General features: G+C 40.7%; 1 protein-coding gene across 1 annotated transcript in view; it reads left to right on the top strand.

Moving 5' to 3' along the window:
- Positions 1-17,243, top strand: part of DSCAM (DS cell adhesion molecule) — a 414,994-nt gene that overhangs the window by 332,805 nt on the left and 64,946 nt on the right. Inside the window, exons 18-20 of the mRNA XM_085040271.1 lie at positions 1,258-1,404; positions 3,062-3,217; positions 10,830-10,963. Coding sequence (XP_084896397.1) covers positions 1,258-1,404; positions 3,062-3,217; positions 10,830-10,963 — 437 coding nt within the window. The remainder of the gene's footprint in view (positions 1-1,257; positions 1,405-3,061; positions 3,218-10,829; positions 10,964-17,243) is intronic.

Here is a 17,243-nt window from a genome sequence, read left to right as displayed (position 1 = left end):
AAAGGTGAAGTGATATTGGTATTTTTGTCAGATTTCTTTTGTTTTCAAATGAATCTGCTGTGTAACCAGAGCTCTTGCACTGCACAGTCTTGTCAGTCTTAAGAGAGATGTGTGTTTTTTGCCAAGGATACTCACACCAATGACAGAAAAATCATTGCCATTTCAGACAAAAATCACCCTGTCTAATCCAAGGAACAATATCGATTTTTTTTTTCAAATTGAATATCAAGTAGCTCTCAAACAATGAGAGGGAGTCCTCTAGTGGAAAAAGAGAATGAGCCCATATCCAAAAAGAAGGGTTCAGTATTTCAGAGGAGTAAAATGGCAAATAGTAACCCTAAAGGCAGTGCAAGTCAGATTTTCAACTACTGTAAATCAACATCAGTGTACTGAAACCAGGGCCAGCTTGGAATATGACTTCTTACATGGACAAAATGGAGTATCACACATCTAAAATCCTCAAGAGCCACAGGTTTTGAGGCAGGCTCTTCATGAAAGGCTGTTATGTTTTATTTACTCTAAATATTTCTAGGCCTAGATCACTAAAAGACCTCATAAAGCAGTATGCTCACACAGGCATATATTTTGTATTATAATAAATGGGATTTTTTTCCTTCAGAACCCAGCATGCTAACTTTTCATGGAATTTTTTTTTGGTTGTCTCTCAATTTTGGGTCCCTCTTAGAATTAAAGATGCCACAAGCTTTAAAAGCAATGCCAAATATTAATACTGCTGTACTGCTTTGACATCAAATGGCCAACAGAAAATGCCTTAGATTTGTCTGACTTCTTCCAGTTTTTCTAAATGCCAGTGAAAATATTTTATGACCATTTTGGCCTATGTTTATTAAAGAAGTGCCCACTTTTTTCTCCCTCTGCCAAATTAAAAGAGACATTAGAATTGTCCACAAAGATGCAAATTTGGCTGCAAATTTAAAAAAAAATATATTTAAGTTGCTTACAGAATGTTCTGCACATTTCAGTGCCAGGACACATTTATCTTTCAAAAGAAGCAACAAAAAGCCTATTAAAAAACGATTCTGCAAGTGGGCAAACTTTACATCAAAAGTCATTCCAGGGAAAACAGCTGCACTTGCAGAAACGTGTGGATTGTAGCAAGAATAAAGGTTTTGCATTGTTAAAAATGTGTAATGGTAATTAAATATCGTGTGGTGGGATGGAGGTGAAAATAAAGCACAGCCAAAAGGTGAATATTGAGTTATTCATTGTGGTTAAATGGTGAATATCTTGTTCTAGTGCCCAGCTGCCCTCCAGGGAATGTGCAAGCCACTGCCACATCACCTGAAACCATCTCCATCTCCTGGTCAACGCTGGCAAAGGAAACCCTGAATGGGATTCTGCAGGGATTCAGGGTCATCTACTGGGCCAACCTCTTGGATGGAGGTGAGAGACACCAATCTATGACCAAGTAAAAATCTTTATGTGGCTTTGACATAATTTTCTCTCTGCTGTGAAGGCATTTTACTCCCTTTTCTCTTTGGTTTATAGAAAACTTTGTCCACCTGTGAAGGAGCAGTTTTTCCTAGAGCTTTATCAGAGCAGCAAAGCTGCCTGGAGGAAGCTCAGGGAAATCTCCCACCATGGGTTTCCAGCATAGGTTTTTTTCATAAAGAATGATGACATGGATCTAGAACAAACCAACCCAAACCTGCTTTTCACTATAATTCAGTTGGTTATCTGTTTGCCTCTTTGATAGGCTTTCAATTATTTTTTGATAGGATGCATTTCATCTCCATAGCTGAGGGCAAAAGAAGGAAATGTTTTTGGGAAAAGCTTGTTGTTTCCATGCCAGTCTCTTCTGTTGTGTTTTGTACTCTTAGCATGATTTTCCTAGGGAAATAGGCTCCAGAGCAGAGACTGAGTGAAAGGATCAAAGGAGAAATGCCATGCTTTACTAATCTCCAATTTATTCTGTGATGATTATTCCACATATGGCCGTTTCTCATAAATTAAACAAATTAGTAGGTTTGAGGTGCACATGACTTTATTCCTACCTGCCCTGTGGATTTTTTCACAGCTTTTTTTCTTTCATGCAGCAGAATCACAGTTCACTCTAAGCTGCAATTGTGCAAATCTTGGCCTCTGTTTGTGTGGAAAGGGGAATTCAGGGTGGAAATGTAACCCAGGGGCTCATTGTCACTGCTGGCAATGGTAGACTCAAAACTATCTGTAAATCAACCACCAATTCCTTTAAAAATAAAGATTAAAAATGTATGAGAAGTATACAAAATGTTTAGACATGTAGGGCATCAAATGAAATGTTTACAGTGAGGTCTGTAGTCTTGGGATCAGATCCTATGTGGATATTATCACATCTAAGCTCCTGTGTGATGTCCCACAACATGATGAGAAAAGATGATGTTCATGCCATGCTTAAAACTGGATTTTCTTCATTTAGTCAGCTTTATTTGCTGCCCTAAATATGTTTAAAGCTTTTTTGCCATATGCGTTTTACTTCTTATCTTGCTGAAAAAAAGAAAAAGATTCATATGAAGTGCATCATTTTTCTGCAAGTAAATCTGATTTTACTGTGTTTAAATCTATTGTTAGCCAGTATTGCTGCCATCAAGTGCTTTGCAGCAGCACTTGCTGCATATTTTAAAATAAAGGGGACTTTTTCTTCATTTTCCTTATGAGAAATGGTCTTTCTCATAACCAGAAAATCTTTATGAAGATAACCGACGTCCTCATTTTTTTTCTTTAGGAGATGTTTCGCAATAATCTCTTCTTGTTATCTGTTCTTTATGAAAAATCTCATTACTTGTAGAATTTTTTTCAATTCTCTTCATCATATATATTTTTTTTAAATTGCCAAAAAAAAAAAAGAAAAAGGAGTTTGAAAATGAAAAGTGGGTCTGCTTCAAGTGGTAAGAAGTCGGGACATAAATGAATTCCTTTTAATTCATTATATTTCATTGCTGTTCTGTAATAACAAAGTGTTACTTGTCTGGTACACCCAAGATTTCCACAGCAGGTATCAACACCTGGGAGAAAAGTGAACTTGGCAATAATTCCACTGCCTTTTTATTTCATTTTACAGAGCTGGGAGAGATAAAGAATGTCACTACCACACAGCCATCCCTGGAGCTGGATGGTCTGGAAAAATACACCAACTACAGCATCCAGGTGTTGGCTTTTACCCGAGCTGGGGATGGAGTGAGGAGTGAGCAGATTTTCACACGCACTAAGGAGGATGGTAAGGACTGAAAGCATTTTCCATTCCCACTTCCAGGGAATGTTTGTTTGTCTCAGGCAAATATTGTACAAAAACATGCAGTGGTTGAAAATTCAGCACAGCAAGGAGCTGGAGCTGCTGGAGAGAGTGCAGAGGAGGCAGCAGGATGAGCAGAGGGATGGAGCAGCTCTGCTGGGAGGAAAGGCTGGCAGAGCTGGGATTGTTCAGCCTGGAGAGGAGAAGCTTTGGGGTGACCTCATGGTGGCCTTTTGGTGCCTGAAGGAGCTGCAGGAAACATGGAGAGAGACAATTGCCAAGGGCTGCAGGGACAGGACACAGGGAATGGCTGCAAAGTGCCAGAGGGCAGGGAGAGATGGGATCTTGGGAATTAGGAATTGTTCCCTGGCAGGGTGGGGAGGCCCTGGGATGGAATTCCCAGAGAAGCTGTGGCTGCCCCTGGATCCCTGGCAGTGTCCAAGGCCAGGTTGGACATTGGGCTTGGAGCAGCCTGGGGACAGTGGAAGGTGTCCCTGCCATGGCAGGGGCTGGAACAGATAATCTTTAAGGTTCCTTCCCATCCAGGCCATTCAAAGATTCTATGAAAATGTGGAAAGGAGGAAAGACTGTTCTGGGACTATCTTGTATAACTTATATCCTCCTAAGAATATTATTTTCAGTGTGTATATATATATATATATATATATTTATATATACACACACACACACACGTATATATATCCTTCAAATACCTCTTCCCTCAAAAGCAAAACAAAGAACAAACATGTCTTCCCTTTGTTCCTAGACCAAAGCATGGAAAATTCGAGTCCTAGTGCTGAAAGTTTAAGAAACTTTTAATCAGACACAGACATGTGAGATTTCATTATCACTTTGTTGTAACTATTATAATCACTTCAGGTCGCCTCAGTAGGATACCATGCACTGATCTATTTCTGAAGGACTAGAATTTTAAATTCAGGGGAAGTTTTGTCCCTAACCTTTTTAATGCCTTGAAAATGCTATGAGCTGTACAAATATATTTTTGGATCCCCTAAACTCTTTTGGAAACCTGGATCAAGAATTTTTGTGGCAGAGATAAAAATGCACACAGTCCTGTCAATGAGGTTACTTGAATAATGTTTGATTTGTAAGTTCTCCTGAGTTATACAATGTGTTTTCAAGGAAATTAGTCAATGGATTTTTCTTTCTTATTTATCCACTTTATTGGTCACTTGTGAATATATGAATATATTTGCCAAATTTTTTTTATTTGTAATGTGATTTACAAAATTAACAAGGGAGCAGGTTCAGTAGATTAACTGACTTGAATTTTTGGTGCTTTCTTGCCACTAAAAAATTACTTGATTAAAGTTATTAACTTTTTTCCAATAAAATATTAAGGCACTCATTCAAAAATTTACATACATTATAAAGTCACCTAGCCCCAGCTGTAGCTGTATCCATGGGATGCAGTAAATGAAAATTGCTCAGCTCTAGACTTGTGTGTCTTAAACACTAAATGTTCTAATCCTAGCATAAAGTCCTTAACAACTACTTTGGAGCACCCAAATCCTCAGTCAGATGCTCTTGGGACACCCAAGACAGGTGGTTTTATTTCAATGAAAAGATCTAAAATGTAAGAGAAATATAAAACACGTGGTGTATTTTCAAGTTACTTTTTGTCAAGTAGATCCCAGCATAGCAAACCTTCCCTGAATTCTCTCTGAACACAAAAGCTCTCAGCACTGAGCCTTGGGAGTGGGATTTGAGCCTCCAGGAGCCAGGGGTGATGCCCCACACTGCTCCAGGAGCTTGGGGACATCTGGTTCATGTCAGAAGCCTCAAATATATATATATATTTAATTTTTTTTAATATATATTTTTTTAAATTATTATTTTTCTTTTTCTCTTAGCCCATCTATTCCTCATTTGCTCATCCCTCATTCTTGCCAGTGGCTCTTTTGCTCTCTCCATCTCTGGGATCACACAGGTCCTGATGAGGGGAGCACATTTGCTCAGGCTGTGTTTGGCAGCTGTGCAAAGGCTCATCTCTCATCTTTAATCCTCCTGGCAGCTCAGCAATAACTCACCCTGAGGCAGCCTGACTAACCTTTTCAGAGATTTCCTGATGCCTCACAGTGGTTCCATTCATTAAATCTTTTGTCCAGAAACTTAAATGGAAAGGTGTTCCAGAAAATATAATGATTTCATGTTCAGCTTCAGCTTCACAACTTTTTATTAAGGGCAGAAAAGGTTTTGAGGGAAATACACAGAGACCTGCAGCTAAGCATAAACCAAACCCAAAATCCTGGATCTAAACATCCTGAAGGGTGTGGGAGTTAAAGAGGAAAAGAGCATTCACATTGCCAAACTCCATGCACCAAACAGGTGCCTCATTCCTCAGAAGAATAGGTATTTCTAGTGTAATTTTCTAAGGAAAGGTGTCCTGTAGAGGATTATTCAATAGGACTAATTCCAGTGCACCTAAAGATCCTGCTCTGAAGTGAGTTTATAAGCTCTCTCTTGGCATGTGAAATAAATTAATTGGAATCTTAACAGAGCTTAGAATGGGAAAACTTCTATCTCTGCTCCCAGACCTTCTCTGGCTAAAATTATGACACGAGATATTCCACCCTCCTCTAATAAAATCTGTAAATCTGGGATATTTTTACGTGGCTGCCAAGCCCTCCACATCATTATTGCTATGAGGCCATATCACATCATTATTTCCTTTTTCTTTTTCTTTTTTTTTTACATGAGGGAAAACTTTTCTTTGTAAAATCAATGGTGCAGCACTTTCCACTGCTGCTGGAAAAGCCAGTCGTGGCCTCCTGTGACTTCTCTGTTGGTGTTCAGCTAAAGACATCAGCCCAAAATTCCCTTCTGCAGGCTTGAAATCTCCAGTGGGGAAAAACAGGGGTAATCCAGGGTGTGAGGCAGTCATCCTGGATGGAATGAGTTGGTGCTTTGATTCCTTGTAATGTTTGATACTGATTTTAAACACCAGAGGTCAGACACTGCTGCTGATCAGCTAAGGAAATGGGAACAACTCGAGCGAGTAATAGGAAATGAGCTTTCAAGAGATGAGCTTTCCTCTCGATGTGATCATATTTATGGGTTTTATCTAGCTTTCCTCCCCCCCTTTTTAAAAGCTGCCTTCAGAAAAAGAAGCTGCTCTTTTTGGAGTTCCTCTTGGTAAAAAAATAAGCCAAGCAAAAATGTCCAATTTAAAAATTCATTGTGGTTTTGCCCCTTACCTTTTCCACTTTACAATTTCTAATAAGCTGCTCATCCTCCTCACCTGGAAAGTCGATTTAATAAATCATTAAAAATTAAAGGAGCTCTTCTTATTCTTTCCCCTGCTGGGACCAAAATGCAGTTTCAAAAGCTTCTCCATTTTGCAGCAAGAGGGAGCATGTGTGACAAATTCCCTCTCTGCTGCAAATACAGTGTGAGAAAACTACAGCTGAAAGGAGGAACTTGCTTCTTCCTGGGGTGGGTGTCTGTCAGAGGTTGCATCTGGGCTTGCTGTGACACAGCAGGATACACATTGGTCTTGGATTTTTTAAAAGTTTTTTGGAGAAAATGCACTGCTGTGCACAGAAAGCTGTTTGTTTGGCACAGAAGGATTTTTAGCAGTGCTGTGCTTCCAGCTCTCAGGCATTCAGAGCCAGGGAGGAAGGAAGAGCAGCACTAAATCCCTCTGCCAGAATCCAGAGAGATTTTCCTCCTCTCCTTTCTCTCCCTGGCCACAAGGCTTCCTGGCTGTGGGTATGAGAGGTGCAGACAGCATCTGACAAGCTTTGCATTTATTCTAAAATGATTAAGCATGAATCCAGTCAGGTGCACATTCAGCACTCCTTGGAGCAGAGCTTGTTCAGCTGGTCAGGGTGACTGGGCTCTGTGATGAAAAATTGCCCTTGATGACCCCCTAATGCATTTTTTTTCCCCAGTGTCAAAGATCTCCAATTTTATCTTTCTGACTAAGAAGCAAAAAGCACAGAATAGTAAATGTTCCCCTTGGGAAACTGGGAGGATTTGATGGAAATTGTGTGCTTAACATGAGGCCAGTTCAGAGTAAATTCACATGTGGATGTGTTTTGGCTGGCAGAGTTCTACATTGAAGGTGGGATATCTACATGAACAAACAGGCAGCAGCCAGGAGTTGATTTTATTTTGATTTTTCTAAGTGCAACCAGCAGTGGAATAGTCCATGTTGTGCAGAATTAAAACAAAACAGGATTCAGATTCCTGATTTATCAGTGATATCTCTCTTAAACGCACAACAATCTGTGCATTTGCCTCCCTGCTGCTCAGTACTGTGAAGAAAAATGGTGATAATCTCTCTGCTTATGAAAAGGAGAATGAGAAAGTTGCTGGAGCTCCTCCCCATTATCTGGCACATCTAAATGCTGTTTCCCAGCCCTGTCGTATCAGGATAATTGCCTGCTCTGCTTTAGCATTTCACTTGCACTGTCAGGAATACAAAGTGTTCTCCTCCACATGAAAGCAGGATGCTATTTCCGTGTTTTTCAAAGCCCTGCTAGCTGGAGAATGAGGCCATCTTTGATCTTAAATTTGCCACATCTGCTCCCTGGAAAGCTGCAAAGTGGTTTAGAAGCAATCCTCAGCTTCTCTGTGCTCAGCCCAGGTTGTCCTCCAGCTTCTCACCATGATTTTACCCCTGGTGACCATGGGGAAAAAAGGGAATTTTGGCATTGTGCACATTCAGTTTGTCTCTCTGGGATCTGTGGGAATCAGTGTGCTAAATAAAGGCCCATGGAGAATTCAATAAGACAGCTCAGGTCTGCTGATACTGCTGGCTTATAATGACTGAAGCCATAAGGCTGAGGATGCAATGGCAGTGAGGGAAAATACCTTAATTTTGCTTGGCAAGACTCAGGATTTCCCTCTCCAGGATAAGGCAGGCACCACATTACTCTACAACTTCTTCAGAGGCTCAAGGAACCCAGTTTAGTCAGAAATGTTGCTGTTAATGCTGAAATAACTCATATGAGGTCCAGGGGATGGGTTTGACCAAAGACTTTATGCTCTGGACAGAGGACAGTGGTGGTCTGTAAGGCACCAGATGAGATTCTGCAGCTAAGATGAGATTCTTTCAAAGGAAATGCAAACACTTCCACACTCACAGTGGAATGAGACACAGTCATTTTCATGTGCACAACCCAGCAGTTCAGCAAAAAGAGGACTAATAAATGGATATTCGGAATAATTTTTGCACCACTGCAAAATCTGTTGCCTGATTCCAGCCCAGTGAGGTGGAGGTGTCCTTCTGCTGGAAATTTGGCTGCATGGCTTCCTGACTTTCCTTCTGGCCCCTCTTTCTGCTGATCCCACACCAGACAGCAACACAGCAATGCCAAGGAAAGTTTCCCACATAGGTCCATTGACTAGAAAATGCCAAATGAATTCTGAGTTAATCCCTCAACAGTCGACAGCCACGACCAATTACCATCAGAACCTGTCCCTATAGATCCCACCCTAATTTAACAATAAATTGCATTAACCTCATCCATCTATTTGCAGCGATTTCCAGAAAACATTGCTATCCATAAAGGAATCCTCCTGTGGGTTAGGTAATTACCCTGGAGAGCCAGCTTTCACTCTTCAGCAGCAGGAGGAAATAGCATTTCTAATGAGCTGGGAATAAATAACAAGTTGGATGCTGTCAAGCATCAATATTTACTCTGCATTGGATGGAGCTGCTAACTGAATTAGCCCCTTTGCAGCGAGGGGCTGGCTTTGCATGCAATTATCATCATGACGTCCTCACTTGATGCCTAATTAGCTCTCTGAGCACACTATAAATAGAAAATGCACATTCAGAGATGTTGCACTGAGTGGTGCCTGTCAGTTTGCTCACATCTTCCAGGAGCACCTGTGCAGATATAGCATTGAGGGTCTCCTCACATTATTTTTACACAAAGCTGAGCTAATTTGGATCCTGGGCTGGCTGGCTGCTCTTTGTGGGCAAAGTTCTGTAATGTCTGCTTGCTTAAATGAGACAGAACAAAGAGGCAGAATTTATCTATAAATATCAGCTTGCTGGACAAGGGATTTTGTATCTCTACTGCACAATTACTGTTTTCTGTGGAAGTAAAGAAAGCTGATCAAGAATTACAATGGCAATTCCATTGGGAACTTTAAGATTTTGGTTGTTTTACTTGAAATTAGACAAAAGTGTAAGAAGCCTCGTGAAGCAGTGGTTCTGTAGAGAACAGAGTCCAGAAAAGTGTTTCATTTTGTCTTTAATAACATATGTAGCAATTATCAATGCAGCAGATCTATTTTACTGTTTTGACACTAATATCAACCACATGCAGTGCTAAAATATCTTTCAAATTACTTATTTTCACAGTTTTTAAAATATTTTCAAATATCTTCTCACAAAGTGTGTTTTTTTCAGGAAATTTTAAACCCATTTATTCTGATGTTAAATGTAGCCCTTGCTGTTTTAAGAACAAGCTTGTGTGGAATGTGGTATTCCAGCATGCAGGGAAAGAAAAATCTAGCAATTTTGCACGTTAGTGAAAGAATGTTTCCAAAGTTGGAGAACATTGGACAGTGTAATGTGTGTTTGAAAAACAACATATGCTCATGAAATTAAAACCTTTCTCAAAAGGCAAGGCTGCAAAGGGATGTAGCTGAGATTACACAGCAAGATTTTAGCCTTTCTGAGCTGAAGCTTTTTCTGCATGGTTATAGACAGGAGATTTGGATTTTTTTCCTCTTTCTCTATGATAATTTTGATGGCTTACATAGATAGCTGCTGTAATTAGAGAAGCAGATCTGTGTTCACATGCTGTAGGGCCAGAGAGAGGTGTGAGCTGTTGAGGGCAGCGTGAGGAACAAGGACTCTGTGTGGGCAGATTTCTGCTCACACATGGTGACAACTTGCTGGCCATGGGTCACATCAGGCAGTGTGAACTTCTCATTTCCACTGCACTTCATTAAATCCACAGCTCTGCTCTGGATGGCCATTAAACTGTCCACATGTGTGTTATTTATAACTGTTTGGTGTGGGTTATGTGTTCAAAACTGGCAATTTATAATAAAGTGTTGTTTGGCAGACTCAGTGACTATTGACAAGGTATTTTTATGTGTGCATTTGGGTTCCAACCAAACGAGGGAAAATTTAGGTTGGATCTAGGGAAGAAATTCTTTACTGTGAGGGTGGTGAGGCACAGGTTTCTCAGTGGATGCCCCATCCTTGGAAGTGTCCAAGACCAGGTTGGATGGAGCTCTGAGCAGCCTGGGCTAGTGGAAGGTGTCTCTGCCCATAGCAGGGGGGTAGAACTGGATGATATTTAGTTCCCTTCCAACCCAAACCATTCTGGAGCCCATGCTATGATTCTAGGCAGGCTGGAGGGGATACTTCACAGAAGTTGAACCATCAGTGGCAGGTTCTGCTTTGGGAACTTCTGAAGAATATCCTCTCCCCTTTTCAGGATGGGGTCACAGCTCCAAATCTTCAGGCTGCTCCCTAACACAGAGTGTCCATCCCACTCCATGTGGACACAGCCACCAAAGCTCCCCTTTCCCTCTCAACTCCTCTGCTACACTGGGGTGACTGAATGCCTGCCTTGAGCCACTCTAACACACTTTGCTTTTCCAGTCCCAGGTCCTCCTGCTGGAGTTAAAGCAGCTGCTGCCTCAGCCTCCACGGTGTTTGTGTCCTGGCTGCCTCCCCTGAAGCTGAACGGCATCATCCGCAAATACACCGTCTTCTGCTCCCACCCCTACCCCACAGTAAGTCCCACAGCACCTCTCTGTAGGGCTGGCAGAGTATTTACAGATACCAATCCTTGATGTTTCCCTGATGCTTCCTCTCCTGCCCTTCGCTCACCCTGAGCAAGACCAAAGGGAGATCCTAGAGCTACAGAGATAATTGGGTTTGGTTTATCCCACCTATCAAACTGTTGTTTAAAACCTATTGCAGAGCACTGGCTTACAAATAATTTCAAAAACACACAGCTGAGGTGGAGTATTTTTCAATGTTTGGTTAGTTTAGAATGTACCAAGTTACATTTCCCAGGACCAGCTGCAGGAGCCCTGTTGCAGCTGGAGGCATGTATTTATATTCCCTGTTTTCATCTAAGTTCCTGCCTTTTTGGCTTGAGTATTCATGTGTGAAGGAACATAATGACTTATAAACAAACATATTTGCTTTTGAATAGGCTTATTTATGCCTGAAGTATTTGCCCACTCTAGCTCTACATGCTATTACTTGGTGAGAAAGTGACAGGAAGAAATTGGAACTGAATATCAGGTTATCTTTCTTCCTTTCTGGATCACAAAGAAATCCAGCAATTCTTAACCACAAGGGTCAATTGCTCCTTCTAAATAACCATGCATATTTATTTTCATGTGGATTGAAAAGAATACTTATTTATTTTCAATCTGAGGTTTGGATTTAGGTTTTACCCAAGGTTTGCATTTCAGTTTTAAGCAGGACTTCCCACCAAAGGTAAAAAAAAAAAAAGCATTATTGGTTTAATAGACAAGGAAAATATTGTTCCAAAAATTTCCAAAAGTCCCATTATATGATTCTATGATTTATGTTCTGGGATTACTGCCTCCTAAATCCATCACTTTCATACATGTAGCAACCCAAACTATCTTTAGCCCACCTTTAAACGTAAACCAGCTGGAGATTTTTCCATCACAGTTCATACATTTCTGTGGCCCTCAGTGGTTCAAGAAATGGGATTTTTAGAGGACAGCTCTGAGTGGGGAGCAGGCACTTCTCTGGGGGCTTGGAGAGAACACCAGATGGTGCTGCTGCCTTCTCCAGCTACTTGCCATGCACAAAGCTGCAGTGCTTCTTCCTGGGGCTTTGCTAGCAACATTTTTTCCTATATTTACATCCCCAAGAAAATAAACATCCTCAGCTAAAAATATTTTTCTCTACTATGTGGGTCACTCACATACAAAACTTCCTATTGTGTGGTTACTGTTTGGAGCAACTCAGAGATGGACAATGACAAGAACAGTTGGGGTTTTTTTCTGATCTTGGCCTGAACAGAATTTTACTGCTGTATTTTTGTGGTGTTCATTATGCAGGGGTATGTATGGAATTATGCTTTAGCCCAAGGTAGAGGCATTTGGAGGTGTTTGTGCTTTTTATCAATTGCTGATGTGTACAGGTAGAGTTCTGAAAGCTGTCCCTGCCCCCAGCACAGATCATCTTTAGGGTTTCTTCCAGCCCAAACCATTCTGTGATTCCATGATCCTGCTGTTTCTGGGTGCAGGTATGTGTGTGGACATATAAATATATGTATTTTCACACACACATATGTGTGTAAATATGTACATCACGTGTCTGTGAGTCCCTGTTCCAGTGTTCTGCAGACCAGCAGGAGCTGTGGCTTGCAGAGAGCATCTTCTGTATCAGCCCTGTGTGCTGAGTGAGGCAAGGATCACACTAGGGGCTTCAGTTCCCAGGAGCCAAGTTGGACATTTTAAAATAAATGCAAGCCTTCAGGACATATTTAATGTAGGACACACTCCCTCGGCTTTATTTCTAACAAAATGCTTTGTTATCTTTTATTCTGCAATGGCTTGTGAGCTAAAAAGCTGCTTTATTCAGAGCTGCTTTGCAGTGGAACAAGCCTGCTGCAGAGCTGCTCAAATGCCAATGCTGCTGTGCAGATGCACTTAATATATCCAGGGAAGCTCTTGTTTGATTCACTGCTGGCAGAGACAAGTAGCTGACAGAGGAATAGGCCTTAAATTAGGGTGAGGAGGAGAATAAATAAAAGACTTGTGTCTTTATCATCTCCTCTGCCACCATAAGTAGCAAGTGCTGTAGCTGCAGGTATGGAGCCCTAAAAACTTCATCCATCAGTCACAGGCCTGCCTGCAAAATAACTTTGCTCAAAGCCTGCTATTCAGGCAGAAAGGCAAAGACACTTTTCAAGCATCAGTGAGAAAAAAAGAGAAAAGGACAGGGGTAAAGGTAAACTGTTGGGATGGCTGCATTCTTTGCAGATTGTGTTTTATTGCTGAGAGCAAGTCAATACAATATACTGTAGGCAGGTTAACAAGACTGTCCTTTACACAAGAACATTGTTTTGGTGTTTAAATACCCCACAGGAAAATTAATTAACTCTGTTGGCCATATTGTGCATATTTTTATTACAAGCACAGCCCTTACACAGCCTGACATATTAAAAAATGAAGATTTGCTGCCTCTTGCATTGTTCAGTTTGCTTTGCAAAGGCAGAAGCTGTTAAAACTTCTGCTGGCCCTGTATAGAACAAAGGGCAATTCCTCTTTAAATATTTCAAGTCCTAAGGACATTATTGGCCTGGGATGTTTCAAACCACAAATATGATTAATGTGTGAAAAATGGAAAAGATTCTCCACTGCAGTCTATTCTCTGGCCAAGATAAAGGGCAAGCGAAGATCCAATTTCACACGGTTTAATTGTTGTGTCTGTAGTATTCCACAGGCATAATTAGGCAAAACTTCCTCTCTTTTATTCTGAAAATGCAGGGGGAAATACAGAAATACAAGATTTCATGGGTCCTTCATTCTTTAAATGTAAGAAACAGAACGTACTAGAATTTAAGGTAGAAAAATTATCCTTTGTGCTAACTCACAACCTACTTCTGCCCACTTCCTCCCACATCCATGTCCAACTCTTGGTAGGATTTGGCTCCTCAAGACCACCTGTAATGATCCCCTGGTGCAGGAAGGGATGAGAAAGTCCCTTTGCACAAGGACAGGCAATTTTTGACATGGGAAATTCTGATTAGCTGGTGGAAGAAATTACCATGAGGTCCTGGTCAAATATTGAAGCTGGGGATCTTCAATCCCAGACTGTGGGATCTTCATTCATAGAAATCTTCAAGACTTCACTAGACACATCCCTGGGCAACTTGATGCAGTTAAACTTGCTTTGAGAAGGGGGTTGGACTGGGTGACCTCCAGAAGAACCTTCCAACCTCCATCCTTTAATTATATCACCATTTGAAAATGGAAAAGTTGGCCAAAATATGTGTAAAACAAGTGAAACCAGACAGTGGTAGAGTTAATATGCAACTCTTGGAGGAAAAGAGACACATTAAACTGACACTAAGATGCCTCATAAGTTAAAAGGCTGCAATAAAACTCATATGATATTTTAGGCAACTGGCAGGACTGTTTGTCTTTCCCATCTGAGCACTTTCTATGCACAGTACTCCAAACAAGTTCTGCTTTTAGCTCTCACTATCAGGAAATCAGAGAGTGGGAGTGAGGTCATCTTATTTCACATCTTAAGTGAGTTCCACACGAGTGGAGGAAAGACAAGAACCAACTGACTGTGTCCTGAAAAGGAAAATCACCGAGAAAGGAGAATGGTCTCCATTTATTATCCTTTTAGAGTGCAGTTCTACTTACACGACTCCTTTCCATTAATCTCCAGGCTTTCTATGGAGAAGGCACGGAGTGATGCTCAAATTAATGACCTGCTTTGCTGGAAACAGCAGGAAGAGGCTGGTTAATGTGTTTGCTCCTATCAGTGAGTGACCCACCAGCAGATCAGCAAAACCCAAACAGCAACAACAACCATAATGACTACCCTTTTCTAATCAATAAGTCAAAATAGACTTTAATATGTGTATTTCTGATTGGGTGATGCCATACTGTTCTTTGACACCCAAATGGTGTTATTGGTCTGTATTTTCTCAGCTCTTAACCTCAGTTTCCAGCACAAGTACGCCATGATTGGCAAATATTACAAGAAAGTTGCAAAACATGCAGGTACATATTAAAAACCCTACATTTCTAATAAGAACCTGTTTATTCTGTGGTCTTCCATCCTAGCAGTAATTTGGAAATGCTGGTTGATGAAATGGTTGCTTAGCTGTGGGATTCTGCTTAGAGTCCCTTAAACCCACCTTGACTGAGGTCCCAGAAGACTGGGAGGAGGAGAAATCCCAGAGCCAGAAGCTGTTGAACCACATAAATGGAGTGAGAATATTCCTGTGAAGATCCCAGATGATGCTGTCATGATAAACTGGATTAGCTGGACGAGGAACCAGAAGACAAAACTGAAATATGCTGAAATAAGGGTGATGATTAAGAATTATCTCATGGTTAAAACCCTACAGTCAGCCCCAGGCACCTGTGTTGGAAAGAGCTTTTGAAAACTGTAATCTATATTTCTGGGCTTCTCCAAAGGATTCAGAAAGATTGAAAAGTTGAAAGCCCAGCAAAGATTCATCTTGGCCTGGAAATATTTCTGTGAAACAGCTGGGTTTGGAATAGCTGGTAGATGAAGAGGTGCAAAGTAGGGATGGAAAAGAGGGAAATAATCTTATATTTGGCCAAAACCCAAGCCAATTTACTTGGAAAAATGATCAATATTGGAAACTGACCAACATCTGAGGCAGACAGTTACTGATCTACTTGATTTGCTTATTTTACTGTGAGAAACACACTCTTAAGCCTGTTAGACTTCTGTATTTGTTTCAATTTTTTGCTTTTATTTAAACCCTTTAAGGGGAAAATAAAATATGTGATTTAACCAGCATACACAGGAGACTCTGGGGTTGCCCTCTGGAAGAAGAAGATAATCTCTGCTCTCTATCTGTAATTTGTATACTCATGGAGGGATTTGGTTCATCTGACTTCAGACAGCTCAAATGGAGAATAATACTTATTCTGGGGTCATCAAGCCTTTTTTTTTTAAAGAAAAGAAGCTAGGTGTCTGGAAGAAGCTGGGTAAATCTTCTGAAAGCTTCCTTTCTCTTAGTTTACTCTAGAGAAAGTATACGTGGTAATCTTAAATCTGCAACATAAACTAGATGTGGATGTATATGTAATTATGTTAAACAAGATCTTTAAATATTTAGCTGGCAGAAATTCCCATCATCCAGGTATTTTCCACACAATTCTTTCAGGCAGACACAAGTTTTGTCTGGATTTTGCACAGGATCTCTCCAAATTCTAACTTTGGGTTTGCATCACATTTTCTGATCCTCATTTCCTCACCAGATTAAAGACTTGAATGAAAGAAAACTTTGGAAAATAAAGTTGAAGCAATTACAAGGCAGAAGTTATTTGTTGTTACATACTGTAGAACTTTCAGTGATTAAAAGGATTCCGAAAATCTCTTGGAAAATGGGAGAAGTAGCTGGCAGAAAAGTTGGCTAAGTAGCTAAAGTTACTGTTGAACAGAAGTTTATTTAGAGTCAGCAGAATCTGTGAAGCTGAATTTTAAGTATATGTTCATTGATTTGTGTTTTACAAGCTGTATTTATCACTGTATCTATATAGCATTTTTTACAGCGTGAAGATATTTATGCTTATTAATTCTCATGTGCTTTATTTAGCATAGAAACAGTGCATAATTTTGGGGTTATTTTAAAACCTTATATTGGACGGTATTTAAAACGCGTCTTTTTTAATATACCACATGTTCTATTTTTAGCCTTTTCATAGCTCTTTCACATCTTCAGTGCCAGCTCCCAAACACAGCACATTCATTATTTTAATTGCTTTGTCAACTTTACATTTTTTGCCTATCTTCTTTTTGTCAGAGAGCAGACCCCAGGAGGGATGTGACAGAGTACAAATTGATTCTGATGATGCACCGGTTTATATGATTTTTAAAAGGTCTCCTTGTAAAGCCCTACCAAAACAAATTTGATATTGATTTTTTCATAAACCTCCCTTCTTGTCTCACCACCTCGTCTCACACCCAGGGATATCAATATAGTCTGACAATAAGTCCTTGGTGTCCTGACCTTCTTGTGGTCACCAGCCCATGACACCACACACTGCTTCCCTGACTGGGAGGCTGATGGACTCTCCAGGAGTTCATCCAAAGAGACAAGCAGGTGGTGGAACCTAAGTGGGCTGCCTGGAAGTCCAGACAGTGGGTTTTTTCCAGGTGTAATTCCTAGAAATGAGAATTCAGGAGCAGCTGAGGGAGCTGGGGGTGTTTATTCTGGAGAAAAGGAGGCTCAGGGGAACTTTCTGGTTCTCCAAAACTCCCTGACAGGCGGGGACAGCTAGGTCAGGCTCTGCTCCCAGGACA

The sequence above is a fragment of the Lichenostomus cassidix genome, chromosome 1 (assembly GCF_008360975.1).
Source record: "Lichenostomus cassidix isolate B80296 chromosome 1, HeHo_3.0, whole genome shotgun sequence".
In the NCBI taxonomy this organism is placed as follows: Eukaryota; Metazoa; Chordata; class Aves; order Passeriformes; family Meliphagidae; genus Lichenostomus; species Lichenostomus cassidix.
The sequence above is the reverse complement of the archived record's forward strand: the minus strand, read 5'-3'. Positions and strand labels throughout refer to the sequence as shown.